The sequence below is a fragment of the Microtus ochrogaster genome, chromosome 10, assembly GCF_000317375.1.
Source record: "Microtus ochrogaster isolate Prairie Vole_2 chromosome 10, MicOch1.0, whole genome shotgun sequence".
Taxonomy (NCBI): domain Eukaryota; kingdom Metazoa; phylum Chordata; class Mammalia; order Rodentia; family Cricetidae; genus Microtus; species Microtus ochrogaster.
In genome coordinates, this window is record NC_022016.1 from 79,466,505 (window position 1) to 79,486,960 (window position 20,456).

The window sequence follows — 20,456 nt, forward strand, 5'->3', positions numbered from 1 at the left end:
AGATGGAAGGAGGGGGGAAGGAATCACACAGCCCTGTCTGGCCATTTAACTTTTGCATATTTCCTCATCTTTCAGGTGAGGTCTTGGTAATACCTGTTTAAAAGAATAAAAACATAGAATTGTGACGTCTCTAGTTGTCACAACCTGCAGAAAAGACAGCCCGTTTTACAGAGGAAAACATCTCTTCACAGAGGCCTAGCATCCAAGTCCAAGGCCCCTGACTAAGCCAGTGAATAGCAAAGGCAGATTGAACTCCATAGTCAATCCTCTAGCTCAGGCAGGTCTTTTCAAGGTTTGTCTACTCATAGAACATGTACACTGAGAAATTTTTACACAACCCATGCTATATGGTTATATAAAATAGACACACAAAACCAGACATTTACTGACACTGAATCGTGAAGAATATGTATTTTATTTTCTGTGTGTTTTGACTATGTGTATGTATGTGTACCAGCTGTGTGTCTGATGTCCTCAGAGGCCAGAAGAAGGTGTCTGACACTCTGGTACAGGAGCTATATGGATGGTTGTGAGCCCCCATGTGGGTGCTGAGAATTGGACCTGGGTCTTCTGCAAGAGCAAGTATTCTTCTCGCCAGCCCCAGGAATTTACTTTAAAGCAAGCCTATGGTGGATGTAGAACTTACCGTTTTCTAGAGATAAATGTGCATCTGCACAGCAATGAGGTGAATGTGGTTGTTCATTCTTACACAACGAATTAAATCGTGGCTGAGTGTTCAGTTCTGCTGGATAGAGAGCATCTTCAACATTTCTCAGAGTTTGATGGATACTTCGCTTTCATAACCATCAATTCAAGAGTGAAACTGTGCATAAATACATAATACAAAATGGCAAGAGTGTGCTTAGGGTCACTGCAGAAACTGTTGGAAATCCTGTCTCAGTCCCAAGCCAAAATGCCTTTAATGATTTTTTTTAATGAAACTCGAGTCAGCAATGTAAATAATTTAAAAATTCATACATTCTAACACAATAGAATCCAAAGATAGGTTAATATGATACTTACATGCTGAGGAACGATGGCAGGAGAAAAATATACTGGCTTTGTTTCTATAATTAACCTAGTGTGTCTCTACAAGCACAGAAAACTGCGTGTACAGCGAAAATTCTGTAGCTCGTCCTATGCAGCCCTTCTGCATCTTGGTCTGAGCAGAAGGGTTCAGGTGACATCCATTAGCATTGCGTGGCATGATATGTACAGTGTGTACATCTTGTGTTCAGAACTGAGTCTGCCGGCGCATGCTCATGTTGAGACATAGGCCAACATGGCCAGAAACACCTCAGATTAACCTCACATTTGATTTCCTGGAATAATGTTTGGTCATTGCAGGTTCAGAAATCCTTTACTGTTGGCAGTGTGTGTGTATGTGTGTGTGTGTGTGCCGCGTATACCACATCTAGTTATGTGACACAGCATTGGGTGCTAGATGACCCTAACTCCGTCACTCCCGGAGACAAAGAAGCTCAGCCCAGTAGGGATGGACTGTGAGGGACCTGTTCTGGTCTAAGACAGCTAGGTATCTGCCCCTCATCGCAGGACCCAAAGGCCAAGTCCTGGCTATCCACTGGGGTTCACAGATGCCCAGGGCCAAGGCTGAGTGCTCCTACTCTAAGGCAGCTCACACACATGTGAGAAAGGAAGAGCACACTGAGCGGAGTGATGCCGTGGACGGGTCAAGCCTGTAGGGGTGTGTGTGTGTGTGTGTGTGTGTGTGTGTGTGTGTGTGTGTGTGTGGACAGTTACTATTGTGTAAGGCCGTGAGGGTGTTCTTGCCTGGACACGTCCAGCAGGGGCTAAAAACGGGCCCAGGAAGAATTCTGGAGTCTGCACGTGACCGAGTGCTCATGCTCGGTGGGAGAGATATTTACAAGAGGGCGCGCGTGCCTTGTGCAGTGCTTGGGTGGGCAGTCGGGTTAATTACATTTTCTGGTTGGCTGGGAGTTAGTCAGCAATGCCTCCTCCTTCCAGCCCGATGACTGTGCCTCCTCGATTGTCTGCATCCGCTGCTTTGGAGAAGAAGTGATGACAGCCTCAAGAGGGTGGAAGAGGTGATGGGGGCTGGGGTGGCCTAGAGAAGGACTGACTGACGAGATCATCTGTGGCCACAGGTCTCTGCAGCCTTTCCAGAATTACAGAGTATGGACACGTTCTGGAGAGCCGTGGGCCAGACTGAGGTAGACAGGCAGGCTCCTGTTTCATGTAAGGGCAAGGATGTTGGGGCACAGAAATATGGCACAGCCCTCTGAGTGCCTGCCTGGAAGGTGCACTGCCAGGGTAACTTCATGTCCTGAGCTCTGGGACCTTTGATTCCCGTTTCCCCAGCCTGCTCCCTGCTATTGCGACAGGTTCCTGCAGGCTCACCATGTCCCGAATAGCTCAGGCTTTCTTAAAGGCAGGTGAGTCCTTGGAAGAGGTGAACTTAGCTGTGCAAGTGAATGCTGAGCCAGGGCCCTGGATTACTAGGGTGAGTCTCGGCTCACCTCCTGGCTCTATGGCACAGAACCTTCTGCAGAACAGTGGTCACTGCCTGGCTGGTCACTGCCTGCTAGGCTACCTGCTTATCCCTAGAGCACTACTGGAAGCGCCAGAGGGAACTCCCGGTACAGAGCTGAGAGTTTGAGCCGCTAGGGAGAGGCTTTGGGAAAGAAAACAGTGAGGAAGGCAGACACCTGCCCACAGGCCCAGAGGAGGCTGAGGGATGGAGTGCCCAAAGACCCAGAAGATAAGGTAGAAAGAACACTTCCAGGTCAAATCCTGCAATTACCTGTGTGACCTGGGGTACCTTTTCGGGTTTTAGTGCTGACGTCTTAAAAACAAATATTAATTGTTTCACAAGATTTGGTAAGAGTGTGTAGAGAGGAGAAGGGCTTGAGACCAGCAGGGGAGGTCCCTGGTTTACATGGTAGAGGAAGGAGGCTAGCCTGACTGGAGGAAAAGAATGGGGAAGGGCAGTCCAGAAGCAGCAGCCTTGCCGAGAGCTCCTGCTTCTTCCCATTTCTTCTTCTTCCCTGTAGACACTTGTCCTGGGGCCCTCACTAGCCAGCTGGGGAGCAGACTGGTCCACAGGTCCATAGACACATCATCGCAGGAAGTATCTGAACAGAATTCTTTGTATGTGTGATTTGGGCCACTCCTTCCCTCTCTGAACTTGGTAAAATGAACAGTTGGCCTGGTTGGTGTTCAACACCATCTTGCTCCTGCCCAGGACCTAACACTCTGAAAGGCCAGAGTCCTGCCACTGAGGTACAGCCTTGCGTGAAAAGGACCAGGCATGGTGGTGAAATGAAATGCCAAGAGTATCATTCATTCATTCATGAGACATGGGGCTTGTTTTCAGTGCCAGGGCTGGAGATATGTTTATGAATGAAAATCACTTCCTCCATCATGGAAGGCTTTCTTTTCGGGAAGCCACACAGTAATGTGGGAGAGAAGTGTTTAAAGAGGAGGAAGAAGGATGGCAGAAAAGTGGTGACAGAAGTGCCCAGGAAGGGGTCCACATAGGGAAAGTCAAGGCCAGCGTGGCAGAGTTTTGTTCTGTGGCTCCATGGAGAAGTTGCCAGGCACAGTTACGGCCTGTGCAAATTTCCCCTCAGGTCTGCACTGCAGAGAACAGCACTGTGTCCGAGCCCACCTCAGAAACCAGCGCTGGAAAGAATGAGGCGGGCATCCCTGGGCACTGATTAAATTTCAAGTTACTCTGCTACGCTGGGTGCAGTTGAAGTTTTAGCAAGTCTCCCGGGATCCCAGACAGCTTCAGCTTAAGCCTGAAAGAACTATTAAGATCCAATCAAAACAAATAAAGTCAGATCCAGGAAAGCGACGTGTTTGTGACTACAGACCAAACACTCGGGGTATTCAGGCAGGAACCCAGCACCCCACTTCTTACAGAGGTTTCTTACTGGACTGGCATGGACCCATCTTCACCAATACCTCCTCTCAAAGGCTCAGGGCCATGGTACGCAGCCAGAACCCAGTTCTGAGCTCAGCAGGGATCTGTGGTAAGCAAAGAGAACAGGCAGTTCCATGGATGTATTGCAAGAGGTGTCTGAACATGTGTTCCCATGATGTGTGGCCAGGCTGGCAGCAAGGAGAATCCTGACCATGGGCACGGAAATGAAAAAGATGGGCCTTAGAGCACACGATCTAACAGAATCAAAAACTAAAGCAAGAGCCTGGTGTGGTGCACACACCCGTAACCCATCACTGGGGTGACTGAGGCAGAAAGATCACGAATTTGAGACGACATAGTGAGGCTGTCTGAAAAAAACTGAAGGAAGAGAACAAAAAGAGGAAAAGGATAAAGAGGAGGAGGGAGAGGAGGCAGGAGAAGTCTCTAAATCATAAGGGGGCCAAAGATGCCGAGTGTAATGCTAGCCTGCATTGTCACCAGGCCAAACAACCCCAGTGGACCAAGCTAAGATGCTTATGCTTATGACTGGATTAAGCCATGCATAGTTCTAGACATCTAAGTGAAACAGATGACAGCCAGGACAATGCTGAGGAGAGGCATGGCCATCCATGTTGCTAAGAGCCTCCAGATCTTTCCCTGATGCTTCCCCCTCTCCTCAACCTTACTGAATATTTGATACTTCAGGTGGCATTCCTCCTTGGTATGGAGCAAAATCACCAGCAATACCAGAGGCACCTGCCCATTCCTAAGGTCCACAGCAGCCAGCAAGGAAGCCACTGAGACCCCAGTAGCCCGCTGGCTGCTAAATGCACTGGCCCTGTTGGAGACTGGCCTGCAGCAGCTGTTCTCTCCCCATGCTCAGGATCTCCTCCTTGTCTCTGCCCCCCCCCCCCGTTTCCCTTTACAAGTTTCCCAGAGTCCTAGATGGTCGCCGGCCTCCTGTGCCTACGCTGAAGTCCTGCGAGCCCTCCCTTCCCACTGCCGTGCCCCCCCCCCATGCAGAGGCTCAAAGGCCCCTTGTGCCTGCTGAGGCCACACCGCCTGCACACAGAGCTGGCCTCTTACCTCATAAACGGCTAATTTGTTACATATTTTCTGACGCTGTAAACGGGAGAACAAAGACCTTTTCTCTCTCATATTTTTGTTCAATTATGTTTGTGGGGGAACCTGATCCCCTTCAAAGGGGTGGGGGCCAGGGCTGCTGGGATGGAAGCCTCCTAAACTAGCTGACATGCTCCTGAGCCAACAGTCCACAAGGGTGGCTGAGGCCTGCTAGGCCTGGGTGCCAAGAGCATGGCGGGGAAGGAGGTAGTAGGGAGGCCGGGGAGAGCAGCTGTCAGGCTCAGAGGCAGTCCAGATGAGGGGGGACTCCTTCAGGGCAAGGAGCCTCCAGGAGGCTCCTTCAGTTCCTCAGAGGAAGAACCTCTTTCTCAGCCAAACACCACTGACCTGGCAGGAACCTAGAGGACAGGCTCCTTGTCACTGAGCTGACAGTCAGGTGTCAGGAGCAATGCACACCTAGGAAGGAAGTTCTCTGCTGAGAACCCCTAGGCCATTCCTGAGCCCCTCTAACTCTGAACCCCTCATCCACAGTGAAGCTCCACCTCTGAGGTTTCAGCATGCCCTCTTCCCCCAAGTACATTTACTAGTTTTGAGTCAGAGCTGAAGGCTGTGCCTAATGGAGCTGGCTGCCCTCAGGGTGTCACAGCTATGTCCTAGGTACCAGGGATGTGAGAAAGAGTAAGGGGAATTTGGTCCCTCATAGAAGGTGGTAGGACCTGCTTGGCATGTGGTAAAAGTCTGCAGATACTCTTCATTTGTCTACCACTAGCCAGATGACCTTAGGCAAGTCACTTAACTACCGTGTCTCCTTTGCCTCCCTAATTGTTGGAACGTGTGTGCAATAAAACTGGTGTAGAACTCTGTACAGTGCCTGACACAGAACAATCATTGGTAGTTGATAACGTTACAATAAGACATTAAAGAAATATGGACCTCGTGTGTGGATGAAGACAAACTCTTGCCAGTGCTCCAAAGAAACAGGGAAGAGTAAGAGAACTTTGGAGAGTACCCTGAGCTGATCTACAGAGCCAGGGAAGGAAACTCCAAGAGATGGGACTTGAACAGTAGCTGAAATGTTAAAAGTGTGTTGGGCAGACCAGGGGCACGATGGGAAGGCGTACCTGGACCAGGATGTGCAAAGACGCTGATGTGGGAAAGAAGCGGCCCACTCCAAAACAAACCTGTAAATGTGCACATGAAGTTAGTTAAAACTCAGAGCTCAAAGGGCAAGGGGCAAGGAGAGCCTGGCGAGAAAAGCAGAGCGCTGCCAAGGAGCGCGGAGAGCCCATGTGGAAGCTGTTTGTAGTGATTTCTAGAGCCATAGTGTGCTCCCATGTATGGTGGTCATGGTTCGCAGCATCCACAGCTGGCTGGTCAGCTAGGAATGTTCGGGTACCAGATGTAGTCTGCCACTAGGCCCCAGGCCTTGAAGTCATGATGTGCAGTATCCCCATGAAACAAGCGAAAGTAATGGAGGGATGAGGTAGAGGACGCACACACAGCCAGGTCATAGGGCCTAGTCAGATAGTCCAAGACCAGATGATGGAGAGAGGTGGAGAGGCTACTAGGTGTTGTAAGCAGGACTGAATTACATGCATCAGTCTATGTCTCCAGGACTCCCGGACCATACCAGCTCAGACATAGGCCATATGGTTCATCATGAGTCTCTTTGTGGCTGAGGTAGAATGGTTTCTGTTCTGTCTCTTGATCTCTGTCTTTCCCTTGCACAGACATAGGTCCATGCAATTTTTGATGTCACTCAGAGACCTCATTCCTAATCCCAGGACAAACCAAGGCTGTGGCTTGTTGTGTCTGAGTCTTCTTAACGGAAGAGCCCAGAAAAGGGAACGCCAGACTGGAGCTAGGATCTAGGAGACATTTTTAGAGTAGGTAGGATTCCTGGTGTGGCAGGAGGGAAGCATAGGCTGGGAAGGATAGACTGAAACAAGCCCGCGACCCAGAGAAAAATTAAGGAAGGGTCATGAAAACTCATCATAGACCTAAGGCCCTGGAGAAGATTCTGGCCAGAGACTGAAAGGCTGAGTAGCCTTCCTGCCTATGGCGGATTCTGAAAGTGCATGAACCCTTAAAAGCTGTCCTTTGGGGGTGAATTTATGCCCCCCATAGCACATTTTGTCCACCCTCCCAGCCTGGAGGCCGATTAGCACTACCGTATACAGAGCTTTGCTCATCCAGAATGAGTTTGCCTTTTCTGTGTTCTGGCCCCAAGTCTGACGCTTGGGCTTCAGTTGGACCTTCTTTCATCTTATAGTCTTTCTGTGGTAGGGGGAAGAAGGGGATAATAGCCCACAAGAGACCTGACCAGAGCCAGAGAAGCAGACAGATGCCTCACCCCTGACTTCATCGGCATCCCCTGGCTTGCTGTGTGGCCTTGGCCTTGGGAACCTTGTCCTCTCTGGGCCTCAGTGGCCTCTGCATTGTAAGGAGGCCCATGCAGAACCTGAGGTCCACTACCACCTGTCTCTAATGTCCAACGCCCCCATCTGTTGCTAGGTGCTGTGTTCTGAGCTTTCAAACAAGTTAAAACCAGAAGTTGGAACCGCTTTGCTGTCTTCTGAGACTCTACAACTTTCTCCTTTGATGTTTCCTAGAAGGGTGTATCCTCCTTGACCTGGAACTTGGGGTTCGACCGCCAACACTTGGGGCTCATGCAGTACCACAGAGCTTTCTGTCTTTCCCTCCACCCTGAGCCGCCCCGCCCCTGTCCAGCTGCTGCTGCAAGGGAGTTTTGAAAGGAAAGGAAAGAGAGGAGAGAACTCATCTTCAGAAAACGGGGTCAGTGCGAGGTCACGAGAGAGCCTTGGAGCTCTGGTCTAGGATGCTCTAAAGCCAAAGCAGGGAGAGAACTGTGATTCTCACCTGCTTCAAATCCCCTTCCACATCTCCAAGGCTAGGTCAAGGCAGGTCTTCTTGGCCTCTCTTGGCCTCTGGGCTGAGACTGCCTGCTGTTCACCAGGCACCACAAAGGTAGGCTTCTAAATCCAAAACCTTGTTGGTCTTTCTTGCTCCTTCAGTTCAGTTTCCCATACTGTCTACCAGTAAAGCCTGAGGTCTGGATCCCGCCCCTGGCAATCAGTCTACCCTGTGCCCTCCTCCACCAGCCTTGATGCTGGCTTCCAGCCCACAGCAGCTATTGGCATGGCTGTGAAGCTGTGGGGTTTACCCAGTCTCCCTTCCTTTCCTGTGGCTGCAGTCAGCCCTGACAGGAGCCACAAAGCACCTCCCTGTCCATCTGCATCTCCTGCAATTCCTTCTCTCTTCCGTGTGGCAAACGCATGCTTTCATGGCGCGCTTGCTGTAGTCACCGTCTTTGAGGGTCTCCTGATTGTGCTCCCTGCTGCTTTGCTGCACTTCAATGGCATAGTGTCCACCCCTTGACACTGGCTTTAACAAGTCTTGCTTGATCATGGCCAAGTCCTCCCCATGAGCCACCACACACCTGGAACCAATTTGGTCCAGCAACCCAGCAACCAACACAACCTAACTAGAAACTCTGGCCATGCTTGCTTGAGCTCCAACTTCTCCTCCTGAACCCCTGCTGCAGAGCTTTTGGAGAGCACTCCAGTTTATAGGAAGTAAGAATCCCCATGTGCTCTGTGTGTGTTTTTATCCTAAGGAAGGGTAGTAAGTACTTGATGAGGTTTTGAAAATGCTAGCCTCAAACAGACAGGACTAATGTTACATACATACACACACACATACATACACACACACACACACACACAAACACACGACAGATGGGTAAACTGAGGCCCAGAGAGGAGCAAGGCCTGTCCCACATGGAAGGATCTAGAGCAAGGCTTCCATGTTCTTCAAACACAGGTCGGGTCTGAAGGTCATCAACACCCTTTCATGTCCTCCAATGTTCGCCTCAGAAGCACTTGGCAATGGTGACTAAGCAGGGGTGCTGTTGCCATTTCTCTGCTACGTGCTTGCAGCCAGGTCTTCCCACACAAGGCCCCCAACAGGTGTCCTCTCCCGTCCAGCCCTCCCCAGCTATTGCTCAAGGCCAAGGAGAGCAGAGGTCCCCACACAGCTGGAGAGCCTGGGAGGCCATTCCCCCTCCTCTGTAAATGGGTAATTGCTGTGTGGTCAGACCAGAGGAATTAGAGGAGCCCTGTAGGAATTCCATACTGATTTTGCAAATGAATGTGGAGTCTTGCGTTTGAAGTCTAGGCAGCTGTGTCAGCAGAGCAGGGCTGAGGCTGAGGCAGAAGTACTCTCTCTCCTATCAGGCTTGGAGTCTACGCATGCTTAAGAACACAAACGAGGATGATGGCGATGGTGGCTGCCCAACCCATCGCTCCCACAGAAACTGTGGGATCACTCATGCCTGATCCTGACCCATGGCAGCTCTGCAGGGAAGACTGGCAGGGCCCCAACCCCTCTACTCCAGAGACTGCACCTTCCACATCTTCTGTCCCGAATGCATTCACTTCCCTCTCCACCCCATGGTCCTTCTCAGCCCAGCAAAGACACTGCCACCTTCCCCTTCCTAGACTGAGTCAGGAACCCCTCCAAGTGCTCTGGTTTCCATTTGCACTAGCTCATCACTGGTGCCAGAGCCAACTGGTTCTCTCCAGCTTCATCCCAGCTCTGAAACTGGGAGAGACTTGTCGAGATTCTTCCCTGGGACTTTATAATGCATCCTGCTATTTTTTTCCCTCATGTTTAGAATGTAATGGGTTTAAATTCTCAGAGGCCATTGCCCCTGGCGACAGATTAAGAGGTGGACAACAGGAGGAGCAGGAGGGAGAATGCAGTGGGTTCAGGGAGAAGAGCTACAGCACTCAAGGAATCCAGCTTAGAGAACGTGGGGTGTTGCCTCCGTCTCTGAGCCTCTGTATAAAATGAGATTAGTAACACAATCCACCTGTCAAAAGGACAAAAGAGTCTAGTGAACACCACACCAGGAGTCATGGACTGTTGAATCATGAGGGGTAACTATCATAGCCTAAGATGCCAGGTGCTGGAATAGGGCCTCCAGAAGTGAGAGCTAGCACCAGGCCTTACCTCCTGTTTCACAGGGAGCCTGCTGTCCTGCCAGTCTCTTGGCTGGGCTAGTCTGCAGCTCCAGATTCCAAGTGTGAAGTCTCCCTTAACCTATTAGTGCTGAAAACAAAGGAGGTAGCCTCCTTTAGCAGGACAGGGTCCACACAGACTTCCTCCTGGAGCCCCTGGCCACCCGCCTCCCCACCCAGCAAGTACCACTCTGTTCATGTGGGTGGCTCTGCTTGAAAGGACAGGCTAGGAACCCCAGAATTCTAGGGTGGTCATGGAAGGAACAGCCTGGCCCCCAGAGAACAGAGTGAAGTGAACACACTCAGCCCCTGCTGCAGGCCAGGGAAGGTGTGCTGCTGCTTCAAGATCCACAGAACAGGCACATTTGTGTGTGATGCTGAGTCCATGGTTCTCTATGTGGTGGCCGAGTGGGAAGAAAGATAGACAATGCTGCTTTGCCTCCAAGCTGGCCTCCTCCTTCATGGATGCCACACTCTGTACCCAGCACTTGTCAACAAGAGGCCTGCCACTACCACCCTCCTCCAGTAACCTTTCCTAGTCCCCTGCTTCGGACTGGCAAGATAGTACCTGGCCCCAACGCCGTATCCTGATTTCAGTGGCAGATCATGGCAACTGAGTAGCAGGAGGGGAAGGAGCGAGGGATCCAGGCCTTGCCGGGGGTAACTGAACCCTGAGAATCTGTGGCTGTGGTGTCCCCAAAGGGTCAGGGGGAGGACTGACTTCACTCCTGCTCCAAACGCCCTTGAATAGCCCCATCCCTGAAGGAGCTCTAATTGCTTCCTTTTCCTCAGTAGCCCACACCTTCTTCTGCCTCAGGGCTTTTGCTTCAATCCTTTTCCATATCTCCTCGGAGCTCCTCCCTCAGCATCTTCATAACTTTCCCCAAATACTTTCCCAATAGCTAATCCAAAACGTCAGCACCAAACACACATATACACACATACCATACCACAGACATGCACCAAATACATACCACGTACACACACACACACACACACACACACACACACACACACACACACACACACACACACACACACACACACACACACACACACACACACACACACACGGTCCCTTCCTTTGCCTTGTTTTCTCCTTAGCAGAGGCCGCTCTCTTGCTTATTGTTCTAATGTAATGAAAGCTCCCATAGGTCAGGGGCCTTTGTTTGCTGTATTTACTATTGTGCCCCTGGCCTGGACCAGCAGGCTGCTGTGTAAGGGCTCCATAAATCTTCAGTCAATGAATGCCTAAATTGTCCTCTGTCACAGGTGGATAAACCAAGGCCTCAAGAAGAAAAATGGTCCACTCCAGGCTTCTAGTGACAAGTCGAATGGTGGCTAGATCTCTGGTCCCTGTCACTAGCCCAGAGCCAGGCCCCAGCTCCAGGAAACCTTGTTTTTATTTAGATGCCTACTGTTCCATTACCTGGAGTGTGCATACAGAATCTGTGCTGGGAGGACTGGGAGACTTGAAGGCCTGGAGCAGGATGCCAGGAAATAGTCTGTAGTATTTTGGTGCTATCTGTGGAGCATGGAAAACAGACAAATTGCAGTGCAAGCCCTGAGGGCTGGAACCTCTGCATAAGTGTCCCTCAGGCCAGAGATGGCTTCTGTGATGTGGGCTGCCCTCCAACCCTGCACTGGGTGCTGATGGATTAGTCTGACCTCAGGTCCAGGATAGCAGTTCTGCTCTGTCTGGGTCCTGGTGGGGAGCTGCTAGGGATGAAGTTCATGGGATGAGTGATGCCCTCTGTTTACCATGTTCATTGTGTATATGACTGGCACTGTGTTCTCTCTGGGGAATAAACAAAGCCAGGATGGATAGTGTGTCCCTCAGAGGTGTCATGGACTGGCCTGAAGTTCTATCAGACTGACACAGAGTAAGATAGTAGAAGGCCGGGTGCCAGTGGTTGGGGTTAACTCTAAAAGGGGGACCTTGTGTGCCAACCTTGACAATACCTGATAGTTAAGACTCTCTGTCTGTCTGTCTGTCTGTTTCTCTCTCTCTCTCTCTCTCTCTCTCTCTCTCTCTCTCTCTCTCTCTCTCTCTCTCTCCTCTCTATGTCCCCCCAATTGAACACTCAGAATAAAGGTCCCACAGACTGGCTCCATCTGTCTGTTAACGCCTGTCCTTCTGCTAAGGGATGAATGGAAGTAGCTTAGGAGGTAGAGCTCAGGAGAGCAAAGGGAATCCAGGGTCTGCCTGGTGGACCCAGCTCTAAATCCCAGGCCTAGTTTCCAATCAGAAATCTTGAACAGTGACTTCATCATCCCCAAGCCTCAGTTTCCTGTTTTGTCACACAGGAATGACAGTCCTCATCTGGAAGGATTATAGCGTGAGCTGGTTTCCCAGTTTCTCTGCCATACCCATGTCATCCGCCATGCTTGTCAACTCCAGCTACATTCCCATCTCTCTGCTGGCTTGTTCAGCTCCACTTTCCTGGCCTCTGCTTCCCTTTGTGTACATGCAGGGCCTTTGCACTTGCTGGTCCCTTTCCCCCTGCACCCTGCCCCTTTCTTGACTCTTTTCTCAAACACATACTATTTTTTTATCCCAGAAATGGGCCAGTAGAAGGTATGTACTCATGCCCACACCTGTAGCTGGTGTCCAGCCATGTGCAGCTTCACAATGGGAATGTGTTCAGAGAAATGGATCATTAGCTCATTCTGTCACTGTGCAAACATCACAGTATGTATCTGTACAACCAAGGAGTCCAGCCCCCTGCATACCTAGACTATATGGTACCCGCTGTTGCCACAAGCTACAAATGTGCATGCTACCTGCTGTACAAAAAAACTGTAGATATTTATAACCTAATACAAATATTCATGCATTTGAATGCAGAAAAGGTATAATAAAATATACAAGGCCATAGATATATGGCTCCACTGCAGTTTTATGAGGACATATTCATAGTGTAGCTCACCCTGACCAAAACACCATGGTACATTTGTATGATACATAACTGTGTGTGTGTGCATGCAAGAATGCATAGGCATGGGAGGGCTGCAGAGTCAGAGTGCGGAGACAGAGGTGCAGAGAGAGACAGTGATAGATATTAATCTCAAGGAATTGTCTCAGTGGTATAAATCTCCAGGATGGCAGCTGGCTGGATGTCCAGGGGAGAGTTGATACGCCAGTTCCAAGTTCAAAGCTCTGCTGGCAGAGTGCACAGTCACTTTTCTCTTAAAACTGCCAAATGATGGAGCCCCACCTACTCATTGGATAATGATTCATTTTCTTCAAAATTTAGTAAATTAAATATTAATCTCATGTAAAAATACTTTTCTAGGAAGGTCTAGAAAAGAAAACTGGAATTCTGCCCACAAAAAAAGGAAGTTAAATTTATACTTTTCACCTCATACAAAATCAGTTTTTAAAAAGATTTTAATTTAAAATCTGAAACACTGAAACTCTCAGAAGAAAATATGGGGAAACCTATTTAGGTAGGCGAGAACTTGTTAAATGGAACACCAACACCCCCAAGTATCAATAGATGGGAATATATGGAAATAAAGTCTCTCCGTGACAAAGGAAACAGTGGCAGAGTTAACAGATGGAAATCTACTGGTTACACTTCGGACAAGAGGCTAATATCCAGAATTCAGGGGGAATAAAACTGCCAGTCAGAAAGCTGGTAAGAGAACTGAATAGACACTTTTTATGAAAGAAAAGGGGCAGAGGGATGAAGGGAGGGAGAGAGAGAGTGAGGGGGGGGGAGGGAGAGAGAAAGAGAGAGAGAGAGAGAGAGAGAGAGAGAGAGAGAAATGGCCAGTAACTATGTTTTCAAGTGTTCAGTATTCTTAACCATCATAAAAATGCATCAAAACTATTTTGCAAACCCCTCAGAATGGCTGTCATCAACAAATCTGATAATAAATGTTGGAAAAGAAATGGAGAGGAAGGAACCCACATTCACTGTTGATGGGTATACAAACCAATATAGCCATTGTGGAAATCAATTTGTATATTCCTCAAAAACTTTCAAATCGAACTACCATATGTCCCAGAGATTTCCTTCCTGGTTATAGATCCAGAGAAGTCCATTCCCTGCCATTGAGATATCTATACAAACATTTATTGCTACTATATTCACTATGGAAAATAATCAGAATCAATCCCATTGTTGATTAACAAATGAATGGATAGAAAAATTCAGTATATTCATAAAATAGAATACATCTCAACTCTGAAGAAAAAAAGAAGTTTGAAATTTGCAGGAAAATGGATGGATTTAAAATGTATAATATTAAGGTCATAGAATCTCAGAAAGAAATAAGCCACATGTACTCTCTCATGTGCAGAATCTAGCACAGAATCTAATAATGTATGTATGTATGTAAACAAGTGTACATGAGCATGCAGGACAGCTTGAAGGAAAGAGCAAGAAAGGCTAAATAAAAAGGGTGAGGAAGGACTGAGTGCGGGTAATGCACATGAGCTGTGAGGAAGGACTTAAAACTAATTGTTTTTCTAGTTCTAATTCTGTCAAGGATTTTTGTTTGTGTTAGGTGGTGCATAAAATAGATTCAATACTAAAACTGTAAAATTGACTGTGAAGCTTCCCAGCTCCCATTCTGAATACCAATTCCAACTGCAGAAAGCCTCATTGTAGAGACTTTGAGTCTAGTTAATTTTGGTGTATTCTGTTTTATTGGCAAGGATTTTTTTTAATAATAATAGTTTGTTTTAGAATAGAAGCATCTAGATAAATATTTCATTAAGTATCTGGGACCTCAACTCCAGTCCATTTGACACATAAAATCAACCACGTGTCTGCTGCTTGCCAACGTGGTACCCGTGCTCATTTACACAAGCCATGCCTTGGCTTCAAAGAAGGACAGGGATGAGATAACTCTGTTTAATATGAGCAGCTGTCTTGTACACAGCCAAAAATACAGCAGGCCTTCCCCAGAAGAGGATGCTAGGCACTCCTTCATTTATTCTCCCCCTTGACATCCTGTAACTACTGCGATGTCAAGTTAACAGCACTTAAGCACCCTCATAGGAATGGTCGTCACACCAGTGTTACACGCTTAGAGGACAAGAAAACCAAGATACTTGAGATAAATAACACTCAGACATACATCCACACTTAACCCTCACACACAAACATATGCGGGGCTGAGGACATTTGCCTAGCCTCCTTATAAACTGAGAATGGCGGCACATGCCAGTATCCCCAGCATTTGGGAAGTGGAGGAAAGAGGATCTGAAGTTCAAGGTTACCCTCAGCTATATAGTGAGTTTAAGGCTAGCCTGGGCTACGTAAGATGCTGTCTCAAAAATAAATATTTATGGCCATTACAGTCTCCATTTCTTGTGAGTGACCACACCTTCTGGGACTTCCCACCTTCTCTATCATCCATTCTTCACTTCCTTTCCCTCAGCAAGAACCTCAGCTTCCAAGGTTCAGAACCAGGCTGATACCTAAAATCCATCCTCGGGCTTTATTCAAGAATGTCTGGGCACAAGTGTTGTCATTTTCCAAGAACTCTACTCACAGGGCATGGGAGCACTGAGTCCCTTCTAGACACCGTGTGTTCTACACACCCTTTTCATCCCACAGTGGAGAGAGCAAACCGGTTCTCTCAGTGTTCAGGGCCCAGCCTCCAGCAGTGTTGGCTGTTGAGCCCTCTTGGCCTGTGTTGCAGAGATACCCCAGTTCAGCAGGACCAGCACAGCCCTGCTTCCATGCTGTTCACTGATGACAATGAACAAAGAATGCTCACCTAGCGGGCAAGCAGTGTGAGAGCCAGGCCTTTGTCTCTGCTGCCCTTGCCTGGTGCACTGGCACCGAGAAGGTACTCGGTGAACGCTGTCAGGGCGCTTAGGATTTAGCTGTCATTATTCTGGGCTCTGGTCTTGGTAGAAGTCCTCCCTGATCATCCCAGATCCTTAACCTGAGAGCCAGGCCTGTCCAAAGATCCTGGGATCCAAACCTTCCCTTCAGGTGACATGGGCAAACAAATGAGCATAGACCTCAAGTCTGGCGTTCTAGTCTGTCTAGGATTATTTACTGGACTGTTCTGGAAAAACAAACCTGTTTCCAGCCTCCTGGCGCCTGCCACTCCCCACCTTAGTCTTCTGTCTGAAGACCTATTTAGATTCCAAGCCTACACACTCAACAGATGCCTCCAGCCATCTTGGGCCCCATGCGCTCTAGGAGGCGGGCTAGGAGAGGATGCACACAACATTTCTTGGTGGCCAGGGTTCCCGGTGGCCAGGACTCCACGTAGGCATCCGGGGGAGCGAGGCCTCTACTCTCCACCCTGTGTTTGTTATTCTATGTCATAGCCTTATCATAAACATTATCCTAGTGTGGGCCACTGAGGCTCCTTGCAAGGGAGGTTTGTTGTTCTAAGGTGGCTGGGAGTAGAATGCCCAGAGGCCTGGGGAATTCTGGGAGCTGGAGAGGGAAGCAGAAGCCAGGGTGGTACTTCATTCTAAAGCTTGTGCCTCTGTCACTCTGGCGTGAAGGTCAGTGGCTTGTCTGCCTCCTCCATGAGTTCCATGTGCTTAGAAACCACGACATATTTCTCCATCAAACCCAAGTCCCTGCTGAGAAGCTACTGAAAGCCTTTGTTTGATGAAGGAAGGAAGGGAAGGGGGAGGAAAAAGGGGGTGGTCATATAGCTTCCTTTTGCTAGTTGGAAGCCCCAAGAGTGCTCACAAAAGAGAACACAGTGCCTCAAGGCTTGTTTGTAGTAAGCCAGTGATCTGGAATTCTACCTCCGCTCTTTTCGTTGAGCTTGTCACTCCCTTGGCTTCTGTTGTGCCCCATCTCTACATCCCTGCTGTCCCTCCTCTCCTTGACAGAACAGAGGGAGGCCCTGTGTGCACTGACCAGGGACAGAACATGTGCCAACTGGTCCATCTCACCTCTTGCCAGCCTCCTCACCTTGGGTTGGTATTTAATGTATCTTTACTGTGGAATTTTTTCATCTTAATTTCACCTGGGAGCTGCTCTAAAGATTAATTAGTGAATCCACTCAGGAAGTTTATGTCACATAGTAAGGGCTCAATAAAACCAGGGGTCCCAATGTGAATGGGTGATGACTGTCATGAGTTACAAAGAGTAGGTATGGAGCAGGAAGTGGGGGGAACATGATTCAGGGGCAGCACCTTCTTTTTGTAGTGTTTCCTGAGTGTCTGATGTCGGACATTGTGGTTCATGGACAAACAGAAAGACAGAGGGCCAAATCAATTCTGCAGGACACGCGCCTCCAGAGTGGTCTCTGCACAGGGAGCCTGCAGGAAGTACCAGATCCCACCAGAATATAGTTAATGTCACAAACCAGCTGAGACATGCAGGGAGCTGTGAAACTCTCGAATGGCCTGGTGGGCCTTAGCTTCCTGTCTACAGCACCCCAATAGCAAGCACTCTGACTGCTTTGCAATGATCAGAGAAACAGTGGGTATGGATGGCTATACCAGTAGACAGCAGAAGGTCCTGCATCATGAGCCTTGTGACCCAAGGCTGGGAGTCAGGACCCTTGGGTGGAGCCCCTTGTGCCCAACTCCCTGTATGATATGAACTCATGCACACCCCTTCCTACCTGCCTGGGATGCTGTCCCCTCCCTTCCTTTGCATTAAGAATGTACAAAATGAGATCAGGGGTCCTTAAACTAGGCTCCAGGGTTCCTGTGGAAATCCCTGCAGCACGGGGCCATCCCCCATCCCAGCCTCCCTCATATCAGCCACGACTTTACTATTTTTATCTGTTCCACATTCAAAACTCCAAGTAAGAGTCCTTTGGAGAGAGACAGCAACAATAACAACAACAAAAGAATTCTACAGCTAAAAGTAGTTTGAAACCTCCGCACCAGATGAATTCTCGGGACCTATCTCCCAGCACCTAGCCGGGAAGATTTGGCGTTCTTTCCTCCTAAGTTTTGTGTAATGAACACATACTCAGCACTCATTTCTTGCCAGGACTATGCTTAACACCTGCAAGCCGGGATTATACTTAATCCCCTGAAATACCTCCCCGCTTCAGGAAGGCCTCATCATTGCAGACCTGACTTCTTGAGCCAAGCAGGGAGCAGGTGAGGCATTTACCCTCCAGCCAGGTCTCCGGGTGCCCAGGCAGATGACCTCACCCCTGGGCACTGCCTGATCTAAGAAGCAGCAGAGCAGGTGTGTGCAGCAGCTGGGTGTGGTCACAGGAAGTCCCTCTGTCGTGGGCCCTCAGAGTAGGAGAGTGGATCCGCTCAACATGGACGCTTTCATCAGAGGCATGCACCCTGCAGGAGGAAGCGCTTAGTGTCTTAGCAATGTCCACAGCAGAAAACGTCACTGCCTCCTGTAATTCATCCCCAGCCACCACGCTGCCATCGACACTCGGCACCAGATGGCTGCAGGTCTGATTTCAGCCAAAGCCCAGGGGTCTGGAGAAAGCCCAGACGTGGGGCAAGGGGTCTGGCCTCACCTCCAGTCCTCTCATTAAAGGGAGCAGTGGGGGCTACCACAGTCTGTGCAATCCAATTCTCCTGCCATTAGCAAACACAGAGGGAACACACGCGTGACCCTATTGCCTGTGTCACCAAGTTGACCTGGCCCTGTACACCTATTTCAGAAGCTTTTTATTCAGATTATATGTCTTGGTTGGAATGTTTGCTAGTCTTCTAGATATTTTTCTTAAGTGCTTAAAAAGCACCTTTAACTATGAAGGAAACAGCAGGTCCCCAGGTTCTAACGAGAAATAGAGATCACACTACCCTCCCTTCCCCGGGCACAGTGGCGAGAGCTGCAGATTCAAGAGACAGGAAGATACACTCCTGACTTCAGGAAACTCAACCTACTGTAAGGCTGGCAGCTAAACACAATAAAAAGCTAATGGAAGCGTGGTCTGTCAGTCATCTGTCGCCGAGATTATGCCATCTAACCATAGCATGCAGAGCTCAGGTAGCCAGTACCAGTTGTTGGCAGGCTCCACTGTCTTGCAGGCCTCACCTGTCTAGAAATTGGCTACCTGTCTGCTGATCTGAGTGTCAATGGCTGTGTAAGTCTTGCTCGGTGTGTCTCTCAATCAGAGTGGAGTCAAAGGCAAAGAGTAAACGAAGAGGGGACGGCCACAGCACCCAGGTGCTTTTCAGGCCTTTCTGTGTAATGTTTACTGCCATTATCCCATTGGCTGAAGCAGGTCTGGCATCAGAATGGGTGGGATCGACAAAGTCCTTTGGTTGGCCAAAAGAGTCTGGGATACCAGACCTTGTGATACAGACTCCAGCTCAAGTCATGCAGGTAAAGTGCCTTCCATGCCCTGGGCCTCAGTTTCTCCAATTTTAAATGGCCAGGTGTGGTGGTCTATGTCTATAGTGCGTGCACTTGGGGGAGGGGAGGAAGACAGGAGGAAAGTGAGTTCAAGGCAGCTGAGGCTACATAATGAGGACCTGTCTCAAGTAAACAAAATAAAAATGGGAAGGCTGAAGCAGGTTGTCTTCCAGGGCCTGTGTCATGTGCACCATGGGAGCCATGAGCTTCAAAAACGTGCCAGGAGCCTGGAAAACCTTCTGATTCCAGGAGAGAAGCAACTTCTGTATAGTGTTCCAAGTGACCCTAAGGCCTGGAAACTGCATTCCTGGAGCCAGTAGCCCAGAGCAGAGGAGGCAGAGGGTGCATCTGCTAAAAACATGGGAAGGTGGGCTCCAAGGATCCTGCTCCGAGACCTCTGGGCCTGGACACAGAACCAAGCTTTGTTTTCTACTGTTCATTGCCTTGACTGCGTTTCAGGGTGCTCTTGGTAACAAAATGGGATGCTTATTTTAGAATACTGCTAAGCAAAGTAGAGCAAAGGAGACAAGAGGAAGACTCACCCAAATCTCAGATAGTTCACTGTGTCACGTACCTTCTGTTTTATGCCAATAGCCCCAAAATCCAGAGCGTAGAGGGCCACTCCCAGAGGCCAGCCTGTCCTTGAGAGCATCTCTGATGCCCTTCTCTTTTCTCGGCCAGGTGTTGTTCGCCCTGAACCAGACTCTGCTGCAGCATGAGAGTGTGCGGGCTGGGAGCCTGCAGGCGCCATACACCACGGAGGACCTCATCAAACACTACAACTGCGGGGACCTCAATGCAGTCATTTTCAACCATGACACATCCCAGGTGAGGCCCTCCTCTCTGCCTGCCCTGATGGCCACTGCGTCACCAGCTGGAAACACCTGGACCTAGGCCCCCATGATCCCACCTGGCATTTATCAGATGCCTACTGTATAGTGGGCAGAGACCAGCTTCTCTCCAGCTATGATGGATAGGAACTACTGTCATCTCCTTTATAGAGGGGAAACTGAGGCTCAGGGAAGACAACACTTATTACTCGAGGCTGTGCAGCTATTGCTGTTAAATCATCAAGAACAGCAACTGGAACCAGAAAGCCCACAGAAGGGAAAGCCTAGTTAGTATGAGTTTGGCCTTGAGTCT

General features: G+C 49.2%; 1 protein-coding gene across 1 annotated transcript in view; it reads left to right on the forward strand.

The window, feature by feature from the left end:
- Nucleotides 1-20,456, forward strand: part of Trabd2b (TraB domain containing 2B) — a 195,424-nt gene that overhangs the window by 144,716 nt on the left and 30,252 nt on the right. Inside the window, exon 3 of the mRNA XM_005353598.2 lies at nucleotides 19,995-20,141. Coding sequence (XP_005353655.1) covers nucleotides 19,995-20,141 — 147 coding nt within the window. The remainder of the gene's footprint in view (nucleotides 1-19,994; nucleotides 20,142-20,456) is intronic.